The sequence below is a fragment of the Amblyomma americanum genome, chromosome 7 (assembly GCF_052857255.1).
Source record: "Amblyomma americanum isolate KBUSLIRL-KWMA chromosome 7, ASM5285725v1, whole genome shotgun sequence".
NCBI classification, from domain to species: domain Eukaryota; kingdom Metazoa; phylum Arthropoda; class Arachnida; order Ixodida; family Ixodidae; genus Amblyomma; species Amblyomma americanum.
Genome location: NC_135503.1, coordinates 115692781 through 115715467, shown reverse-complemented (window position 1 = coordinate 115715467; position 22687 = coordinate 115692781). Strand labels below are relative to the sequence as shown.

Genomic DNA, 22687 nt, shown 5'->3' with positions numbered 1-22687 from the left:
TAAACGCTGAAAAATACAAAAACAACATATAATTTAAATTAATAACAGAGCGGGGTAACTTTGTGACAGTTGGCGTGTCACAAAGTTACCCCGCGAAGTATCAACATCTGAGTTTCCTTTCTGTAAACCTAAACAAACATGACTTGATTAAACTTATATTACAGATTATTGTAGCCTACATATTAGCAATCAGAATTACATACCTGTTTTCGCTATTTTTCTCGTGCAGACGGGTCGAGCACACAAAGTTTACGGTGCTTCAGCAATGCGCCCTGAAACACGATTCAACTTGTCGGCGACTAGAGTGGCTTCGGAGCGCGGGAACTTCGGCCGGCTGCCGCTATATGGCACCACATGTCAGGCGAGCCTGTTGAGTGGCTCGTAGCTTATTGGCGGCACCTGTTCGTGGCGCGAGATTTAAAATACAAAAACCAAGCGCGTGGCACAAAGTAACCCCTGCAGTCACAAAGTAACCCCATTTTACGGTATATAAGAAAACAGGGTTCATGATGCTAAGTTCTTTTTGCTGTTTCAACTTCAGCAAAGGCCGCCGTGGTGGCTCAGGAGTTATGGCGCTCGGTTGCCGACCCGAAAGACGCGGGTTCGATCCCGGCCGCGGCGGTCGAATTTCGTTGGACGCGAAATTCTCGAGGCCTGTGTACTGTGCGATTTCAGTGCACATTAACGAACACCAGGTGGTCGAAATTTCCGGAGCCCTTCACTACGGCGTCCCTCATAGTCTGAGCCCCTTTGGGACGTTAAACTCTCTTAAACCATAAACCATCACCTGTAGCAATGAAGATGCAAGCCCCTCAGGCTGTGCGTTGATTACATGACTTAATAAAACGGCGAGGCCTCGATCAGCCATATCGCCTTCCAAGATCACTGCCTTTCAGAAAGTGATCAGTTCACCTCCTATCTTTCGGTCTTTCAAAGCACGGTTTTAACCCGAAGTCCTATCCAGTTAATAATCTGCAGCACCATGTGCCACGTAGGCTTTGTCCCATTTCAGAGACAAGTTCAAACCATGCCCGTGTATCAGAAGTCTGCTGGGTACCAGAAGTGTTTCAAACAAAATATCAATGCGACGATTTCAAATAAAAAAAAAATACCATTAAAGCGACATTGAGGACAAATAGTAGTTGGCCTGTATCGACTGGGTACCTCGTTTTAGTAAAAAACAGAACCATTCTCACCCAAAACGAATTTTTTGAAACTAGAAAAGGCCAAGAAGCGAAATACACGTGCCGCCACCGCCGTTGGATTTCGCAACTAAAATGCATGCCTTGACGTCGATTTTCGGGCGCGGATCGCAGAGGCAACGCCACACCGCCATTCGTTTCAAAGCGATGAGAACTCGTCCTTTTCGATAAGATGGTCGTGGGCTTGAATCGACTCTCGGGAAAATTTATAAATCCCAATTTCTCCGTTATAAATGCGTCTTTTCCTGCCAGAGAATCGTCAACATTCCTAAAAGGAGCCAAGACATCAATTTCTGACTCGGAACAATAATTGGATGAATTTGTCTTCAGAATCACTTTAACAACCGCCTGTCCGCCATTACCGGGATTCGAGGCAACGCCCAGCAATACATCTATGGCTTCAACGGAAGGCGGTACATATTGAAGCGAAAGCTTCACTGCGCTAGGTAAAGTCGATTTCGCCGTGCGTTGCCGGTTGACCTTCAAGTTAGCCAGAGGTCAAGTGTGGCTTTGGTTTCAGACCTTATCATATGTGGTCCACCATGGTGTCGTATCTTTTGACCTTTGACCTTTCCATTTTCCAGTAAAGGGCTGTAGAATAGGCCGCAGCGTTCACTGGGTGACCAACCTCTCGCGATGAACCATGTAACTGCAACCTGCGAGGGTGACAGCTTTCGCTATCTAACCAGATTCAGCAGTAGTTGAACCACAGCTATTTTTTTTTCAGTAATTATTCGCTCTGAGGATAGCGTCAATTTTCTCAGATGATTTAGGTTTTTTGGAATCTTCCAGAACATCTGAAGGCAGCGACGCCCCGGTGTTCGATTGAGATTTTGTTCCCGCGGCCTTTAGCAATGGGAATCAATGGGAACGGCCGTAATTTGAAGGTGTTTTGGGAGACTAAAACTTGATTTGTCAAGAATCTGCTGCTTCAATCGCTTTTGTCGGCCGAAACAGATAGAGGGCCGGAGACTCAGCTTACTACTCTTGAAGCTTTTGTTTGTCAGAATAAAGAAGAAATGGGTCCAAAATTGACATATTCAGAGCACGGGCGTATAATCCTCAGAAGTAGGTTTAAGCCAACCTGTTCGCTCTTGCGTATTCGTTGCTCTCAGGCAAAGTGTTCTGAAGATGGCCACTTCCGAAACGCATGATGTCATCGGGCTATTTTGGAATGGTACAGCATGCGCCACTTGGTGGCAGCGAAGGAAACTAGAAACACTTTTCTTATTTCCTGGTAATGAGCACACTCTAGGTTTCCCTGAATACATCAGACTATTTCAGTCGCATTCGTCGGCTTATTGCACCAAAATTCGACAGTCGAGGCTGAGTAATAGATAAAAAGTGAAATAATATCGCACCGCTTTTGTTCCTGGATTGTTAGTGGGGTTCCAAACTACTACCACCGTGGATCAACTAAGAGTTACAAAAAAAGAAATAAGTACGAAATGAAGCGCTGAGACACACTCAGGATGTTGCCCCGCTCATTGCAGTCAACGGAAAGTTTATTGACACCGAGATTCTACGCCACCTCCCAGTGGGCTTGCTGTACAATTTGACATAACGATCCGACACTTTATGGAAAATTTTTTAGAGAATAAAAAGCTCGGTAAGAACAGGAAATATTCACACGCTGCACGGAGCCTGGTCAAAGTGGACTCAGTTTAATCGTTGGCCTAAGTCGTTGTCCAAAAGACATGAAGCAAATAATCTGGAGCGACTAATCGCTTCAACTGCAGCAACAAAGACAGAATTCATTTGCAGCCTAGTCAATAATTTTTTTTCAGTATACTACATCCACATTTATAACCTCCTATCCACATTGAATAGCTTCCAGAATAACCCCTAGCGGCAAAATTCAGGTTTTGATTGCTGGGTCTTCATTACACGCGAATATATCACACCTGACTGGAGTAAGAACTGCTCGTAACCCATTTCAGTTTATATCTTTAAACCGCTCTGTTTTGCTGGATTAATTCTATCAGGCAGCTTGATATGCACCCTTAAACTAATCTCTTTCTAACTCGATACTGATGAATAGGCGAACGTCGCTGAAAACTGAATGAGCTCAAACAACGCGAGCAGGGTGTATGAGGCTATAAATATATTTGTGCTCATGTATCAAAACCGCTTCACAGTAGCAGAAATATATATATATATATATATATATATATATATATATATATATATATATATATATATATATATATATATATATATATATATATATATATATATGCTTCGTTTTCCTTTATATTTCACCGATGGGAATTTAATTATCTATTTTTCTTGCTATTCGTTCAATGCATTACGTTGTTACTTTTTTCTTACCCTACAGTGCTGCAGTGCGGTGGTACAGGTCACTGAGCTGTGCAAAAGGCCTAATAACTATTTCCACTGCGTTCGCCTTCACAGCATCAGTCTAGAGTACCGATTCCTCTCCCCATCCCCTAAAGAAAGCAACGCCAACAGTGAAGTACTACTTGTAGTAGATAGTAATTAAAGTAGCAATTACTCTTTAGCTCTCACCCAAGTGAAGCCACATACGTATGCAAAATTATTTGATACAGATCTGCTCCACACTAAGGCCTTAAATTCCTCCCATCACATTGCACTAAATCCCTTCATTCGTACAGTCGCTGACCGGCCTTGCCCCGCCCTGCAGGCTGCTAGCTGTCCTGGACAGCTTAGTTGGTAAAGACAGCCTCTACGAGACGTTCATTTCTGCTTCGAGCCTATGACCTCATTTCGCTGGGACGGGCTGACAAAGTTGTGTTTCCTCTGCTCCAATATGACTTCGCTTGGATGAACTTAATTTAGTAAACAGCTTCCTTGCTTGGAATTTGTCCCATTTCCCAGCTTTAGAATTCCTCATAACATACTGGATTTTCTTTTTCAAAAAAATAGCGGAGGGGGGGATGACCAGTTAGACTTCACACATATATACACCATAAAAAAACGCATGCAGTAAACAAAACCACACGAGAGCTTCATTACCCAATGCGTTATTAGAAAGCTTACCGACCCCAGCGCAAGGTACCCCTCGACAGAAAAAAAACAAACCACGTCATCACAACAGAATTAAACAATGTTGATGCACCACCCGCTTTCTAGCGGAACGTAATTTTTATAAAGCAACAATCTCAAAACGGTATTTCTGCACAGCTGCTACAAACAGCTGTGCGCATGCGCCGTGTCAAATGGGACGAAGATGAAGAAGGAACGCCCAGCGAAACAGAGCAGCGAAAGACTGGCTTTGCAATTCGACTGAGCGTGTTCCACTCGGCCAGACATAGCTATCGCGTCACTCCAGGTTTAACCAGAGCTAAACCATCGCCAATTCTTTCTACCCACCTCAACATTCCTACTCCTAAAATTTATCAGCACTGCCACTAACTATTCCAACAGGAAGTCACAATTTGATTGCAGAGTGCGTGGAGGCGCTGTTGCGAGGAAATGCGGGAATCATATCTAATATTTGCGCTCAAGGTCATACCGTATGGGCCGAACAAAAGGCGGGGAAATATGCCGGACTTGCGTCCTCATTGAAGAGTGGAGCTTTAGCTCACCAGTAAATATTTCTTGCCAACTTCCTTGCTAACTTCCTTGCCTTCTTTGAGTTTGTCTTCAGTATACATTTGCATAGGGGGTGGTGGCGGAAATTGCGACATACGGCAAAATGCGACATTTCGTACATAGCTCCCCCGAACGCACAAACACGCATTGAAATTATTCAGATTTTATCTGAAATAAACCGCCACTTGCCCACTGCAACTTCAGGCTGAGGATATTGCATTTTGTTTTTGCAAACAGAGAAAAAAAGGACGAATTGAGGCTTGACGAAAGGTAAAATGGTCAAAAGGCATGAACTTTTGTAGGCCATACTTTTCGGTACAATACAGCAGCAAAGACTCAACGTCATGGAATATCTGAAGTGCTTAGTTACTACAAATAGTTACTAGTGTTGTCTTATGCAAAGATTGAAAATTTCTTCGCCTTATGTTTTTGCAGAAAGAATGGTGTTAGCAGCAGGCCACGTGGCGCAAAGCGCGATATCGTGGTGTACTGCAAGGCCTAAATTAAAGATAATGGTTTTAGGCCTCACTCAAAACCTCCACCCTTGTTTCATCCTTCTCTAGAATAGTCCGGATGTACAAATCTTATCAAAAATAGAACAAAAAATTTGGTTGTCACAACAAATTTTCTTGTATTTTGGGTACCTGGAGAAAGACATTCTTGGGACAATAGGATTTTCTGTAATATTATGCAGCCCCCGTCATAACGACAGAGCTAGTTCTGTCGCGACAACAGACAACTTCGCAATACTACAGAAAAATCTGTGATAACGGCAGGATGGCGAAAAATTGACGTATTTTGGGACCGGCTGTGTCGTATTTTTTTTTTTTTACTGGAAACGGAAAACATACATTGCCGATGAACACGTAAAAAAACGACAAACACGTAAAAAAGAAAACGCCCATCCAGGTCACCCTCAAAGCTTGGCTGTAGAACTCCTTGGTCCCCAGAAGGTCATGCTACAAACATTAGGCCCCGGTTCAGGATTGATAAGGTGTTTGTCATGAAGGTAGGCTTCCAAAGATTGTGCTCAAGCCCATGGAACCAATTTCGCATGCATTAATTAGAAGGATTAGAAATATCTTAATTTGAAAAGGGTGTCTTATTTTACTTCTTGCACAGTTTAATTATTATCTACGGAGTTGGGCAAAATGCGACATTTTGAAGTTTTTAATATCACTAAGCTTTCTTGCTTTCACGGTGAAGCAATGTGATGTTTGGTTTTTGCCAATAAACATATCCACCACCCTTCGCCTGTCATTTTCAAATTTATTGAGCATGAAGCCAGTACGCTAGCAAATAATTCACCAGTATCAAGTCCCCCTTTCTTGGACGTCTCTCTGAATTGAGAGGCAGCTGTGGAGTATTGTAAGATGCTGTGATGAACATATTGATTAGAATGGTCTAATAATCCGATGGTGTGAAAAGTATTTCTCTTAAAGTTTGTCCCTCACACGCGCCGAGCAGTTAGGACTAGCAAATGAAACCAAAGGATTCCGTTTTTGACAATAAACAGCCGAAAAGTACAACCATCCGAAACAGGTGTCTGCAGATATATTGACTATTTGGTGCAATCTTAAGATATACCAAAAGCATTACCTTCATAAACCATTCCAGCTGAAAAAAATGCGTCTGTCCAGAATTTTTAGGTCTGTTCTTTGTTGATACCAGTGAATAATGAAAAGAAGGCAATGATTTGCAAATTCTTGTCACTTTTTCACATACTCTCCCCGATGTGTGCGCCCGTTTGTTGGGCCCGAATAATTTAGCGACTATAGTATAATCGATTTCTTTGGAGCCTGCAGCTGGTATAGTGCCATATGCACGCATATTAATTGCAAATTGTAGGGTTAAATGCCGTGAAGTGACACACGGGCTGTGGGGACGCCGTAGTGGAGGGTCTGGATTAATTTAGGCCACTTGTGATTACTTAACTTGCGCTGACGCTGCGCCACACACGGGCGCATCTTGTGTTTCCCCTTAATGTAAACGTGGCCACCGCGGCCGGAACTGAACCCCTGGCCCCGGGCCGAGCGCACTAACCACTGCGGCACCGTGCCTGGCTGTGAGTGTATGTGCGTGAGAGGGGGAGGGGAGGGGTGTGAACGTCCCGAAGCGATCCAGGAATAATTTCGACAGCTTGAGGATGTTAAGCACGCGCACGCATCGCGCAGCACGAAGGTGTTTATGTATTTCCCCTTCACCCAAATACGGGATCGAACACGCGACCTGGGAATCAGCAGCCGAAAGCCACAGCCGCTGAGCTACCGCGGCGAGTTGTGTGTGCGGCGCGTGTTTACGTCACAGGCGTGAGATATGGGGCCGACTTTAAAAATGAGAGAGTTAAAATCGTAGAACCGGAAGGACCTTACGAAGAAATGAAAGAAGGGGCAACTAAGCCTTGAGCTAAATTAAACAAGCGCAAAGTGCCCGACCCACTACGCCACGTAGCTTTCTTGGTTGGAGGGCTGAGCTTGACCCAAGCTACGCCCAGTCGCTTGTCTGAAAGCTTCATTATGCGCCTGTTTCGAGGGCTGATGGGTTCGTACACTGCGCTCCTTGCAGACTGCTACGTGCCTTTCTTCAGACTGGACTCACGCGTGCCCAGCGATATGCGGGGCGCCTTCCGGGACGCCTGCAGGTCGCTGCTGCAGGAGGCATCCACCCCGACGCCCGAAGGACGCGGCCTGAGGCATAGCGTCATCGTCGTGCACGCCCAGAAACCTCTGCGAAGCTGAAGGGCTTGCACAACTCCGTCTTCAATGTTTCGAAGTAAGAGGGTGGACCTCTTACTTTTGAACACGCTTTTTTTGTGTGTGTACATTGCTTGTTACCACGTTTTATATCTACGCTCTAAACCTTAATACGCCTAGATGGGAGTAATAAGAGGGTAAGCTGTCTTCTAGGGCACTCCCTTTTATAAAAGGGAGCGCCCTAGAAGAGTGGCCCACTCCCTTTTATAAAAGGGAGTGGGCCCGAGGACAGCCTGCTCCTTCTCTGCTTCTTACACCTTTCTGCTTAGAGTGTACATGATGCATCTCAGGGAGCCAATAAAACGTGCTTGATTTGCTGCATTTCAGTTGTACATGACACTTCTCAGTGAATAAATAATGTTTGCAGGTTAGTCCGGGCTGCTCCTGGACTCCTACTTGCAAAAATGCACGAGTACAGAGCTCCCTCCCTCCCTCCTCCGAACTGCGTGCAAAGTCAGCCCCGCGAAGCTCTTCTTCTCTCCACAGCCATAGTGAAAGTCTAGCGATTTTGAGATCCTGCCAATCGGGCGCAGTCGGGGCACCTCCCCCGTTGATGAAGACGCCGACGTCAGCGTTCTCACCTGTCACCTCGACCGCCTTGCCCTTGCAGCAACCTTCGGATTTGGCCAAGCGTGCACAGCGCTCCTGTTCGACGCATCCGTCGTCCTTACTTCGGCGCGACGCGTATCTTTCCCCTCCTTTTATTTGACCTCTCTGGCAGCGCCAGTGATAATAGATCGGTTCTGGCTAGTCGACAGACCCGTGCGCTCTTCTTTCTTCGTGCGGCCAGTTACAAGCACTCGCGTTCCATTAATTAAGAGCAAGATCTAATTTCCGCGTTTCTCTGCCCCGTGCCCCTCGACGAATAACTAAAACGTAAGGACGTGGACAAAGATGCCTACTAAAAACTTCACTTGCTATTTAGCCCTGTGTTTATCGATGTTTTTACGGTTTATTTTTTCTCTTCATCTGTTCTTCCTCTTCTGAAGCTTACAGTGGCGCTATCCATGAAATATAGACGCAAATCACTTCGACTCGTCGATCCGAAGGACCTTCTTTTTTTTTGCACCCAAGGACGCATTGGAGAGAATGCCTAACTGTAGCATAGTACAGCGAACAATTTTTAAATAAATGTTGGACATCCGTTGAATTGTGAGTTGCTTAGGTAAGTGGCCATCACCGCACGAGCGACAAGGGCCTTCCACTGTGGCGTCATGTAATAACTATGCAATGCACTTCAACTCGGGGATGCAAAGAACTTAATTTCTAATCGGAAGACGCATTAGAAAGCGCGTATATCAGGACATAATAGAACGAACACGTTCGAAATAAGTGTAGAACTTCCGCTAAGCCACAAGTGATTAAAGAAAGTAACACCAACCTATAAGCATTACAGTCTATATTGTGGAGATAACCGAGCGCAATAAAAAATTGGAGACAACTGATTGTTAGAGCCACGGGCAGTGCAGAAAAGAAGCATGAGTTCAAATCCCAGTCAAACCTGTACCTTCCTTAGTGTATTTTATATTCCTGTGGCTTGCATTCGTGGACGGATGGTCGGACGGGCGGACAAAAAACACTGCGAAGTGCAAGAGGTGAAAATATAGTCGCTAAATGCATTCCTCCATTAAAACCCGCAAGAGGCAGTGATTGCTGCTTAATTTAAAGCATTCTACTATGAAAAGGAGTGGCCAGTGCCTATGGCAATACCGACTACACAGTGGCGAGCACCCACGATGGAAGTTCGCCCAGTCATTGGAGGTGGCCCGGCCTTGTGGCTTGCAGCTTGTTGGGAAGCAGAGGTGCACGGCTCTCGTAATCTATCCTACCAACATTTCGTTAGACCATCTATTGAACTTTTTGAAAGTGGTTGCTCGTTTTGGGCCTCATTGGGACAGTAAGCATAGTAGGCGGAGAGCTGCTCAAAACACTGTCGCTCAGCTTTGGACCCTCGTCGAGGCCACTGAGAGAAGACGCGGTGCTGGCAACCATCGGGTATTGATAGCTTTGTCCGCAACACTTCAGGCCAGCATGCCAAAGATATAGGGGACGCGTCTCTTGGAGGACGTCTACGGACGCCGCCCGCTGCACCACACTAGTGTGGCCGGGCCGCCCAAAAGCGAGGTAGATCACTTAGACCATGAGTGGACGGCCCTCGCTTGCTACCGTGTTTTCTTGGCCCTACGGGGTGTAATTTGGTACGGAGTTGCGTCACACGAGCCTGATACCGAAGCGCGTCCACACTTCCGCGACCGCTTCACCCGCTTGAATGGGGATTCTGACACAATAGAAGGTTCTAGGCTTGATGGGGGTTTAACGTCCCAAAGCGACTCAGGCTTTGAGGAACGCCGCAGTGAATGTCTCCGGGAATTTCGACCGCCTGGGGTTCTTTAACGCGCACTGACATTCCACTGTACACGGTCCTTTAGAATTCCGCCTCCATCGAAATTTGATCGCAGCGGCAGGGATCGAACCCGCGTATTTCGAGTCAGCAGCCGAGCGCCATAACCACCCAGCCACCGCGGCGGCCGGACACAACAGATGGCATTGTCAACTCCGGAATGCTTCACCCCAGAATGGAAATGCAAATAATAAATTTACTTGGCCGATCCGCAAACTCCTCTACTTGAGCATCACTAACTTCGAACCTGGTAACAGTCAAGTTTCAGCGAGACAAGTTAATTTCACGTTCCAGATGCCCGCAGCGGGTGCTTGCCGAAGATTTTCGTGCATGAAAAACAAGGCCAATGGAAGATGGCTGTCTGCCCCGATCATATAATCAATTCTGATCGCAATGCATACATGTCGAGGCAAACAAGCTTCACAGCAGGCTTTTTCTTGGTCTTGTATATTTATTCTTTCCATTAGCTTCTCGTACGTAGCATGACCTTGTGCAGAAACAATTTTTTCAGCGTCTTGTTTTCACAGGTTTCTTTTTGTAGCTGTTGTTATGTCCTTGAGGGCAACGGAGTGTATTCGAAGAGAAGGCAAGCGTAGCGGGGGTGGCAGAAAGTTTGGCGGATGAGATCAAGAAGTTTGCGGGGATACGGTGGCCGCCGATGGCAGAGCACAGGGTTAATTGGAGGCATTCCCATAGTCGCACACGAAGGCCACATTTAAATGAATTACGCTCTATCAACTTCGGCCGCTGGTATGCGTTTGCATTTTCACCATCGAATAATTTACTACCGCTATCATCATCATGAACAACGATGAGTCCGAAGCAGGGCAAAAGCATGCTCAGTTGAATCCAAATATTGCTGCTCATGCCAGCTGCCCTGTTTTGTTTACCGACTGGGAAGGATTTATTGATTGATTTTCGCTCAGGTATTGCCAAATCAAGTGGAAAAACGTCCATACACCGCATAATTTTTTTTTTCACTCTCTATCAAGGTACAACCTGCAGTCAGAATAAAGACCAGCTTTCGCGCCCACAGCTGATTGAGGCTCACGGCTTAGCTCCAGACTATTCGGAACCAAACATTCATTGTTTTCTCATCAATCAAGCTCGCTACCAGAGGCAATAAGCGTGAAGCGCATAACGAGAAGCTCTGACGTCACTGACTGCAGTCTCTCATGAACCGGATAAAACAAGGCGCGCAAGCAGAACGCTTGGATGGAGCTTGTATCCAGCACGCCAAATTTTTTAACGCCTTAAAGCTGAATAGCACTTTAAAAAACTACTTTCAAAACGGTCGTCATTGCGCTTTCAAGGAAATGGTGCAGCCGAAGTTGTCTGTATGCTGCAGCAGCTACGGGACCCACGCGCACACAGCTCAGTGTTATGAGCTTCAACGTCTTAATAGCCAGGACATTCACTGGCACATTTCCACTTCACAGCGAGAGAACACGCACTCACAGATAGACACGGCGTAAAGCGGACAACCCTCCCCCCCCTCTCCCCTTCTTCCCTTCCCCGCATTGTGCCGAGCGTGAGGCACTCCTAGAAAACCCGTGGAGACCGAACGTTCCCTTGGATACTTTCTCTAAGATCGCGTACCCTGAGGACTCCCGAGCAGTGCGGCGATCGGTGTCACAATCACTCTTGAAGTTTTCAGAGGACATCGGCCTTATGGAACAGCGGTAGAGACTCAGTCACTTAAATCACTGTCTTAGGAGGAACAATTAGACTTGCAGCTCTCGAGCCCTGAGCAATGAGTGGCCGCGTTACTCAGCTCCGTCTCGGGATAACGAGACAAGCCAAAGAGGTCTCTGAGCGCAAGGGGTTCCTGGCCACGCGAATGGGGTCAGACCCCCCCCCCCCCCCCCTTGTAGGCTAATCACAGACTCGTTGGGTCGAAGAAATAGTCTCACCACCACCAAGTGGACAACACAGCCGCCCTACAACAAAACTTCTTATAAATCCCTCCTTCCCTGTACTTATCTTTTGATGTTACAATGCACACAGAAATACAAAAAACTTAAAAAGACTAGAAACTACTATCACCACAAGAAGCACAATGACGAAACTTTGTCGCATGCACGTTCCGCGGTATTAGTGACAAATGCACTTAGCGAGGTCAAAAAACTCTACGGCTGGCAAGGTGACGACGCACACTGAAGCACGACCGACACTTCTGAGAGAAGTGCGTCACGGTGATGCGGCATCACGCATTGATTGTTGCCACTGGCTGGCGCATGTGCGCCAATTTCTTTCGGAGAACATTTGCCACAGCAATGGTGAGTTTTGCCCGATACTTTCTCGTTATTACAGCGAAAAGCTCTTAAGGCTATGTAGCGAGGGCGTTTTCGTGTTTGTCGTCAACATACACAGAGCGAAATACAGGGTTTCACCTATGATTTTACACAATTTTTTTTAAATAGGCCTTTTCAGTTAGAAGACCTTTTTTTGTCATCGGTGTAGTACATCAGCCTACAGATAAGACGTGCTAACTAGAATGCTGGTTAACAAATACCGAATAGCTAACTTTTATTAGTGTTAGGCTCCTTAATTATTCAGAGGCTTGTAGTCGACCGTAATTAATATCTATATCAGTTAAGAGAATTTTGGAACTGCGGTTACCCTCGACGCCGTGGCCGAACAAACTTTGGGAACACCACGCCAAAATGCGCTTTCAAGAAACTTTCAGGCAAAACAACGTCTCCAGTGCACGCGAGTGCTCCAAATAGTTCAGTTCAGTTCAGTTTATTTCCTTAAAGACCCCAATTCAGGGGTATTACATTACAAAGTTTGTTGGCACAGAGCGCTGACGATAACCTCATTTTCGTAATTCTAATAACTGATATGGATATTGCTTATGGTTGGCTACACGCCTCACTATAAATAAGGAGCCTAACAATAATAGTTGAAAAGATAACTATTCAGATATAGTTAAATAGCCTGCTAGTTAAGCGCTCTTTTAACTCAAGGAGCCTATTTTTAAAAATTGCGTAGTCTTAGGTGAAACACGCTGTATAATAGATGAAAGGAGATTTGGCGGCATCAGTTTCTGTACTGCCACAGCGTTGCACCTAAAAGACGCTACTGGCATTGAGTACGTTTGGCGCTGGTTGCGTTGAGCCGCTTGACTACTTTGGCTACAGAGCACCAATCCCCCACCTATCTCTGTCGTGCACTTTATGCAGAGACTTACATACTTGGCTGTTTTCTGGCTTGTAATAGCGGCAACATATTAATGAACTTGGCTTCGAATTTTCAACCATCAGCTAAAAAATAATGCCCGATAACAGCATTACCGCCGTGCGCGATTCTTTGGGGGTGTAAGGCAGAGGGTGCATTTGTTGCCACGTCTTGCCTCCGCTCGTAACGTTTTAAGCAACGTACTAAGGGCAAGGCTTTGGCTGCCTGCCGGGCACTTACGACTCGAAGAATATATTTATGACTGCACTGACGCTTCCCTTGGAGTCCTCCACCCTCTTCTTCAGCGCTGTGTCGTTGCTCCTGAAATAAGTGACCGAAAAACTGTAAGCAGGCGGTCGAAAGTGAGAGAAACTATGCAAGTACAAAATATTTGGGCACATGATCAATATGAAGGGCATTTCCTGTAACGTGAGCAAAGAGTTTTTCATAAAATAGTCAGTATTTGGCTTGGTGGTCGCCTACTATTGTACAATTAGAAGCTGATTTCATTTGCCTGCTCTGAACACTTCAAGCATACAGGGGCTCCCTATTAAACCAATTTTATTCTGGTGTAGTACCATACACTACTCTAATGCCGCGCGAGCGACTTCAATCTCGAGCACACCCTGTAGGTTGAGGCCTTCATTTCTAGCAAAAGAAGAAACGTTTAAATCAAAGCTGCGTATTTAGAGAAAAAAGAATCTGTCAGCGGTTTCTCTTTACGCCCTAACAACATTGTAATTGAAGTTTAACGGTTATAACCTAAGACTCATAAGATATAGTACTTCTCGCACCGAATAGGGTTGCCTCCATTTAACCCTCGCTGCGTATGAGTTACCTTTCTTTAACCCCTGGCTAACACTAGCCAGCCCTGCCAATACATTCGCTGAGCCTGGTGGGCGTGGTTTTGCTGAGAAAGTCTGACCACGATAAATTCAGAGTTTTGAGAAAGCAAACGATCTTTAACACATTTTTCTCTATCTGCCGTAACCCGGGGGACATGGAGGCACGGAGTGACCATTAATTGCCGTCTTGAAGCATTAAGCATCGTGACAAAATCGAGGATGAAGAAGGAAACGGAGGGCGTTTTGATTAACAATGTCTTCACTGAAGCAAGCGCATCCCAAATATACTTGACGGTGTATTTGAGGACCTTGGTTGCATGTAGAATAGATAGACGAATTTGTTCATGGCAATAGACGTAGTTCTCCCATAACATCACCCCGTTCCCAGGTCACACAAGTCGACAGGGTTACCTCGTATCCGCCGCCTCACGTAAGCATTCAGACAGCCCCTCATCATCCCAAAGTAAGCTGGAACACCAGATGACGTGCAAATTGAAAGCTGGCTTTGGTTTTTCGAAGTCAGAGCTTGGGGCCCTTCCTGATCGAAAGCCGACACGTTCGACATCTTAAGCGACTACATTGACGGTGAGGCTTGGCGGTGGTGCGTCACGGTCATTTTCGAGAACGCGACCTCATTGGACGACCTCATGAGCATCATGATTGACCGTTTTGCTATCGCTGCCGATGACGACAGAGGAATGACTATTGCAACTGTACCGAAGTGGCCCCAGAAATGTGGTGAAGTGCTCCTCATTTTACTAGCCATAGTGCTGCGACTGGACAACTCGGCACCATCCCCAAATATAATATTGATGGTTTTAAATAAAAATAAAATTTGGAGAGGAACCAGCAGTCTCCGACGCCTGAACCAAAGAGTGCACAACATGTACGACGGTGTCTCTATGCCCAGCCCCGCATGCGACCCACATTCACCAGATAGCACCTTCCCAGCAGCCTCAGCTGAACTCCATGCGGGAGCCCCCGGTTACATCAAAAACATCTTAAATTCCCCAGGATGAACCTGCACCGCAAGTTTCCCACAACTGCCCGTCGTCAAGAGGCAATCAATCCCCCTTCAGATTACCCACATTCTACAGAAGGAGCTAGTCAGTCATCGTTACACATCACCCAGGGACCTCAGGGGTCACATCTTCATACGTTTACTAATCGCCCGCTAGAACCAGCACAGCCATGAAAGGTTCACCCCAACACGCAGCAGTGCGCCACGCCGTTACTCGTAGACGCCATCCAAAAAAAGCCAACTTCGTCACCCCATCCACATATCGCCAACTAACAGACCCTGCTATCAAAGACGCTCAGCGTCACGGAGACATAGAGTACCGTGTCCACTTCAACGCACATCGGCAAAGAGGCCACGCTGATAATATCTGCATGCGTCCCGAAAAACGAGCCCGCTCTGCATGCAGAGCTCCACTCGATTAACGAATAACCGCCACCTTTAAACCAAAACAGCAGCCAAACACGAAGCCGAGCAGCATGCTCTATGCAGGGCTCCAACAGCCCGGCTCCATCAGAAAGAAGCACGCACCTTTAACAGGCACCATTGAAAGGTGTGTAGTTCAAAAGCATTGTGAAGTTTGTGCCACATCTTCAATCACGTCCATGCGCAGTACAATTCAAAAGTCTGGGAAGACATTTAGCAGAATTCTTGTCTGTCCAGAGGAAGGCCTTAGCTGTGCCGTAAAGCACGCAGCAAGCTGGACAATCTGAAGGGCAGTTGGGTGATGGTGACCGCGCCGACAGAACTGAACGATGCTGAACGCGCTCCTTTGTGTGGGCTGCTACAATGCATGTTAATTTATTGCAAGGCTGTATATCTATGAGTGGCTGAAGAATTTATTAGTCTTCGTGGTGCCAGATGGGAACTTCACCCTCATTTGGTGCTGCCTGTGGCATATAGACGCCGCACTCGTGCTGATTACTTCCCGAGGGCTTCAGCAATGGCGAATGTTGTTGATCACACTGAGCAGGCATTTCTCCTGAAGCTGTTGCTGCACTTCTCACTGTGCTAGTTCTAGTCGGACGGCAATGTGCGACGCTCTTCGCCTCTCTGATATTACAGCAGGCGTGACAGGAGTTAGCGAAGTCGAAGCCCGACGTCTCAGTTCTTGAGCAATGAGTGCTGCGGTTGCTGCACTAACAGCTTCAGAAGAAATGCCTGCTGAGTGTGATCAGCAACATTTGCTATTGCTGAAGCCCCCTGGAAGTAATCAGCATGAGCGCAGCCTCTATATGGGACAGGCAGTACTACATGAGGATCAAGTTTCCATCTGGCACCAGTAATACTAATAAATTGTTCAGCCACTCATAAATATGCAGCATTGCAATCAACATGCATGGTAGCAGCACACACAAAGAAGCGCTGGGAAGCATATTGTTCAGTCGGCACGGACACTATCACTCATTTGCTCTTCTGGTTGTCCAGCTTGCTGCGTGCTCTCCGGAACAGCTAAGGTTGTCCACCAGAGACGCATGAATTTTGCTAAAGGTCTTCCTGGGCTATTGAATTGTACTGAGCGTGGACATGGTTGGGAATGACGCACGAACTTCACAGTGCCCTTGGACTACACCATACAACATTTAAGATGTGAAGTGAAGGACCGGCTTAGACCCCTTGGCGGAAAATTACCCGATATACCACCGGCTTCCGTGCAGGTAAATCCAGTGGAGTGAGATCGAACGCCACGGCCATGGCTAGTCAGACTTAGTGCATAATGTTAGCGCAGTTCTATGCCCGATATTGCAACATTACTAACTACGCGGGCGTCGAAGGAAAATAATTTATTCGTGGCCGCAATGTACAGCCGCAATGCGCCATTCATTTTTGCTCTTTCCCTCTAGAATCCGCTTTGGTGAGCATTGGAAATCATTTGAATGATTTTGATATGACTTTTTTGCCGTTTGTGGTATATGAGCTTATGGTGTAGCTCGAAAACAGGTCGACCAGTCTCCAGGGCTCCTGGATCGGGAGAAAGCGATCGCGAATAATAGTTTCTCAGTGATACAGAGCTGTTGTGCAGTTCTTGGCCTTCTGGCCAACTACTGAAGAAGCAGCAGAAGATTGCCTCGAACAAGCAGGCGGTGCTCTAGCTCCCTTACCAGCACGAGGGCGAGAAATCGCGCCCTCCCAGGTGAACCAGCTGCTCGGGGAACAGACGTGCCAGCTCGCCGTAGAGGACACGCAGAAGGCTCAGGGCGTCCTTCTGAGTCGGGTCGAGGACTCCGGAGTCTCCACACAGCAACTCCGGATGACTACGGCCCACCGACGCCATGCCGTCTGCACAGACGCAAGGCAATTTCAGCGCTCGACGTAGCGTATCTGCTGCAATCATCGTTCGACACCCACAATAGTGTTTGTCCTATTCCTCGCTGATGTGGCTCTCCACGGCTACCTGAGCCCTAAGATATGTTCGGGATCCATCCGCACCAGTGAGAAATGCAAAGCATATCCCACATTTTGTCGTGAGACGTCTATGTTTCCACGAATCATGAAATGAAACCCTAATACCCGCAGTGGTTGCTCAGTAGCTACGGCATTCGGCTATGGAGCCCAAGCACGCAGAATCGAATCCTGACCACGGCAGTTGCATTTAGGTGTGGGCGGAGTGCAAAAAAAATTGTCTGTGGTTTAGCTTTGGTTCATTCATTCATTCATTCACTCATTCAGTTTCTTTCTTTCCTTCTTTTCCTTTCTTCCTCCTTCTTTCTTTCTTTTTGTTATTCTGCCTTTTTCTTCCTTTGGACTGCTTTATATATTAAAGGCTTTAGAAGCCGGCTGGATCGTATAAGACCCCACACATTTCACGCAGCGTAGTCACTGACAGCGCAGATAAGTGTGGCATGTGCAACGGCTCACCGGGGCTGTGCACCTCGGGTATGATGCGGATCCCGCGCATGCGAGCGTACTCGACCACGTGGGCGATGTCCTCCGCGCGGTACTCGTGGGAGCCGGTGCGGTAGGCGCCCTGCGCGCGCGGTCAGGAATTTCAGCTTCATTCAAGTTCGATCACTCGCCCCTGTTACAGACGCCATTATTCTGGTTCCCTTCTCAAAAAGCCGCAAGTAGAATAAAGGCTTCCCGCGAAAATTTTAACAAGAACAGCTGGTTTTCTCAAGATGAAGCTAATGACGTGATGGACCAGGAAGCGAAGGAAAACCTGCTTTGTGGCACCGAAATCAGTAATCACGTTCATTGGCATATTGCGTCTACTTGTGGGTTTCTCAGTAGGCACAGGCCACTACCCACCGCGGGTTCAGGCTTCGCGCGAGCCAAGGGCCCCGATCAGCCGTCACCACACGCACCCTGGGGCACCGCTGCGGCGGCGTTCAACCTCTGTAGAGAGGAGAGCGGCTCGCCGCAAGAAACAGGCCTCCAAGTTCACAAAGGAGACGTTTATTGACGCCGTCCTCCAGCGGTACACACACACACTCAACAGTCACCCCGTCCCGTGGCGCGCTCAGAGCAAGGCTGCGGTGCGCGCTCGGGGCAACAAGAGAAATGCGCGCCGCTAGCACGCCGCTGCAGGAGATTGTCCCCGTGGCAGTGCTGTGATCTCTCTCGTGTCGGCCGTTGGGCCGTTTGCGAGAGAGAGTGGGCAGTCAACGCAAGGTGCGCCTGTCAGAGGTCGTTGGACCCCTGGACAGGCTCGAGCCGTGGCGGATCGAGGACCCACGCTGGCGAGCTCGAGTATGAACTGGTCCGAACGGCAGAGGCCGGCCCGGACGAACAGCAACGTATGCACCTTACGCTGTCTCGGAGGCGGTCTCTCTCTCTCTGGACCCCGCTCGGACGGTCACGCGCCGAGTGACCACCCAAAACAGGTCCCGAATTCCCGCAAAAAGTCACCAATGGCAAAGGCCCTTGGGAAGCCGGGGCGGAGCTGCGGCCGAATGACAGCGATTAGCCACCAGCCGTCTCTCCGCCGCCCGAGGCGGGAGAAAGGGAAAGAGCGACGCGGGATGCCGCGCAGACGCCACGGCGGGAATCTAGCAGGCTTCCCACATACTCCAGGAGAAAGGCTTCCTCCACTCACCTTGTCTTAGCCCTGTTCTGCGTAATATGTGGCCACTCTTCCCGCACAAATTATGTGATGTCATTTTAGTTAACCTCAATTCCATCCCTCCCGATCGAAGCTTTGCTTCCTGAATGTGCCGGGGTGGCTCCGTGGATATGGGTACGGCTGCTCACCTAAACACTTGGGATCTAATCCCGACCGTTGCGGCCACATACATTATGCATGGAGGCGAGAACAAAAATGTCCCTGATTGTACGATGTCATGCCATATTTTTTCCTCCCAACCACTAACATTCGCTGAGAAACTGCCTGCACTGCGGCGACACTCAAGTGTCGAGCAGTGAAGAGGTTCTTCTCCAATGCATCGATGCCATTTTTCAGTCACGTGATCGGGTTTGGCCCATAGGAAACGGCGCTTTCACGAAAAACTACGTTGCCGCCTTTCCTGAAGTGCGCAAGGAATGCGCACATGCTCTGCCCATTTTGTCATACCAGCGAAATCGCGTCAAGACGCCGTACCACGTTCGTTACTATATCCTCTACTTCTATTTCTAATACTGTTATGACTACTAATAATAGTGATGACACAGCTGCTAATCCTACCAATTTTTCTTCTGTATCGTCTGAGAACGCCACTTATGACCGAAGGACACAGCTCTGCGCGCATGCGTCGCAGCTCGCGAAAGGTCAAAATGTATTTGAAGATGTCTTTCGTTCGGGTGTCTCACGTGGGAGCTCAGCTCGAGCAGGCTGGTCATCTGCAGCGGGAACGAGTCGTTTCCAACCATCTTCCACTGCAGCACGTTCATCTTGTTCATTGCCATCACGTCCTGCATGAATTAGCGTGGAAGAACAGAGTGTTTAGGCCACTTCCTAGTTTTTGTACGCACAGGGCCGATGGAAAGAAATGCGAACGAAGCGGAGCATATGGGTGTTCCGCCGTTTGCATATCTTTTCATCACGCTTTCACCTAGTTGACAGGCAGCAAAGAGATGCTAGAGTCGTCCATAATACATTCCAGGACGACTCTTACGTCTTTTGCTTACCACCCTAGTAAAAGCGTGATAAAGAGGTATCGGAACAGCGATGCGCGTAGACGCAGCTTGTCCGCGTTTCTTTCCATTGCGATAGTACACTTTGATCTCTATTTGTGCCATGAGACAATTATATATTGGCGCTGTGCTTGTAATCCTTCACGCTGTCACCTGCAGCGTCATGGAAAGTGCGCTTTTTTCATAGCGCTAGCTAGCCTGTATAGAGAAGTTCCCCGCTTCCCACAAAGTAAACATCCAGAGATCACGTGACCACCTCCTGCCAATAATAGATAACCTGTGCTTGGCACCTCGCGCTAACCGGTCTGCGCAATAGTCGTCTTGTGGAGCACGCGGTCGCAACGAGACTCCGCCAAACGCCTTGACACATCACTAAAGAAAACATCTTGCAGCAACTGGATGGCACGGCATCCAGCGTGCCTGAACAGTGTCGGCCGCCACATTTATGTTGAGCCGCGTTGCGGGTGTGCCATGAAAGCAGCCAAGGCGAAGTGTCGAGCTCGAAACGCTGCACGTATACGGGAGGCCAGAGCCACAAACGTGCAGCGTGTCGGGACGCCGCCCGCAGACACCAAGTACAAGATGACCAAGTCCGTGCCGACATATTTTCTCACATTCTCACACTTTAAAACGCTCGCTGTAACACTGCCAAAACCAAAACACGATCGTCACACACATGCGGGGCAGCAGCATTCAAAACAGTTGCAGCAGCGGCAAAAGCACAATGTGGACAAGTCAGGGTAGCATTGCAACGGGTGCAATCGCCATGCAATTTTCTTTCTCTCATGTGAGGCGCTCCATTTATATTCTTGCCAGCACAATCAATCCACCTTTGTAGATTAGTAGCTGCTGATGCTTGCAGAAGCGTTTAAGTTTATTTCTTTAGCAATAATAAACTGCAAAGGGCTCGGCTAGATAATCAATGCACCATGCCCCAGGAATATAAAGTGCAAGGTCTTTCTTACCTTGAAATCATTGATGGAATAATTATTTCAATTTCGCCTTTAGATGGAGGCTAAATTTTCGAAGCAGAATTGTGCAAGAATAAATTTTTTGAGAAAATCGCCAAAGAAAAGGGGTGGCGGCCGTTGCCACCATTAGCGGCCTTTATTTATTTATTTATTTATTTATTTATTTATTTATTTATTTATTTATTTATTTATTTATTTATTTGTTTATTTACGTGGTCGGTCAAGCTTAACGATGTCTATAAATTCGCCATTTTTCTTAAAGCGCAATTTTTTTATCCTGAATTTTTAACCATACATCACCGTTCGTCCAGTCGCCTTTTTGCTAACTTCAAGAGCAAATTTTCACGTGACCTTGTTACCTCTACGCCCTAGAGCCTTAGGGAGAGTGACTGTGCCTGCATCGACATCCGGATGGATACCATCACATTCGAGTATAAGATGTTGAATTGTTTCTACACATTTACCACACACTTAACATGAGTCATTTTCTTGGTCAAATTTCTGTTTTGTAGCTTCATGTTCTAAGACACCCTGATCTAGTTTTAAAGGGTACAGCGCTGCCTCGAGTTATGATAGAACGATTTTTTCCTGATTTGCCTTTTTCTATTTAATTCTACAGTCTGCTTCTTTTCCATCGAATTAATCTACTTCTAACCTTCTGCGTTTTTTTACCTGTCATTTAAGACTCTTTGTTTCTCCGTTCTTATTTCTGCATACTTACTGGTTGGCTTCCTAGTTCTTTTCCTCCACTGTGTGTCAACGCGCTTTCGTATAAGCATTTAAAAGCCTTCGCTTCTCGACTGTTATCCCCCAAGTTCTTCAGGCGTTCTTCGTCATTTCTTCAGGTGTTCAAAGTTTCCGTGCTTCCAACTATGCATGGCCTATGTCCTTCTGTGCTGCCTTCATTGTAGTTTTTGCCGTGCGCACCTAGTGCTAACCTTCCAACAGCTTCTAACAGTACCTGTTACGCCATCTAACGCCGTTTTCTGTTACTAAGAGGCGGTTTTTTTTTAAACGCTGCGGCAGTAAATATAGAGAGTAGACAGGAAAAAGAAAAACGCAATGAAACTTTCTGGCAATAAATCATTTGCTTTGGAAGCGTGCCTATTTTCTGCCTATTCACTTGGCCACGGCAACGGCGAAGGTTGCAGGTCAGAATTGAAAGATACCGATGAAACCTTCCAGATGCCCTGTTACAGGTGTAAGAAAACAATTTATCGAGGTCGGCTTTTTTTATTTCCTTCCTCATAACAGTGAGCAGTGCCTGAGTACCGAGTTAACTTAATAGTAGATTCCTCACATCGTGTTTTGAATACTATATTACAGCAAAGTTTTCGGAGGATGGACAAGAGAATTAATCACAGTAATACCCCTGTCACACGGGCACTTGTAAGGCCTTAGAAATTAAGGTCCTTTGCCCCAAAGGCGCGTGACGCGCATCTACACGGCAAAGCGTCGAGACCTTTGCGATAAAGTTCCGTAACAATAAAGGCGGCCGTCAGCGGCCTTAAAGTTGCTTAAAGGAGCAACCGAGACGGCAGCGCCAGCTAGCGAGCTCAAAGAATAAAAAATTGACGCAATTTTTAGTTTTGAAACCGTAAAAAAATATCTAATTTATCTTATTCAATGGTTACTTTTGCGTTACAGTGCACTTAAACGTAGAGGTGGTTA

The 22687-nt window shown here is 47.0% G+C and overlaps 2 protein-coding genes across 8 annotated transcripts in view; one reads left to right on the top strand and one right to left on the bottom strand.

The window, feature by feature from the left end:
- Positions 1-22687, bottom strand: part of LOC144099501 (beta-hexosaminidase subunit beta-like) — an 86134-nt gene that overhangs the window by 42337 nt on the left and 21110 nt on the right. For 3 of the 4 annotated variants that reach the window (XM_077632849.1, XM_077632848.1, XM_077632851.1), the window contains 4 exons: positions 19722-19823; positions 17835-17943; positions 17078-17255; positions 13353-13433 (listed from right to left, as the gene is read on the bottom strand). In XM_077632849.1, coding sequence (XP_077488975.1) covers positions 13353-13433; positions 17078-17255; positions 17835-17943; positions 19722-19823 — 470 coding nt within the window. The remainder of the gene's footprint in view (positions 1-13352; positions 13434-17077; positions 17256-17834; positions 17944-19721; positions 19824-22687) is intronic. The other variant, XM_077632850.1, reaches the window with a different exon arrangement.
- LOC144099502 (juvenile hormone acid O-methyltransferase-like) overlaps positions 1-22687 on the top strand; it is a 49132-nt gene that overhangs the window by 15027 nt on the left and 11418 nt on the right. For 2 of the 4 annotated variants that reach the window (XM_077632854.1, XM_077632855.1), the window contains exon 4: positions 7344-7550. In XM_077632854.1, coding sequence (XP_077488980.1) covers positions 7344-7516 — 173 coding nt within the window. In that variant the 3' untranslated portion in view covers positions 7517-7550. Of the gene's footprint in view, positions 1-7343; positions 7892-22687 lie in introns of those variants that run through there. The other 2 variants (XM_077632852.1, XM_077632853.1) reach the window with 1 other exon arrangement.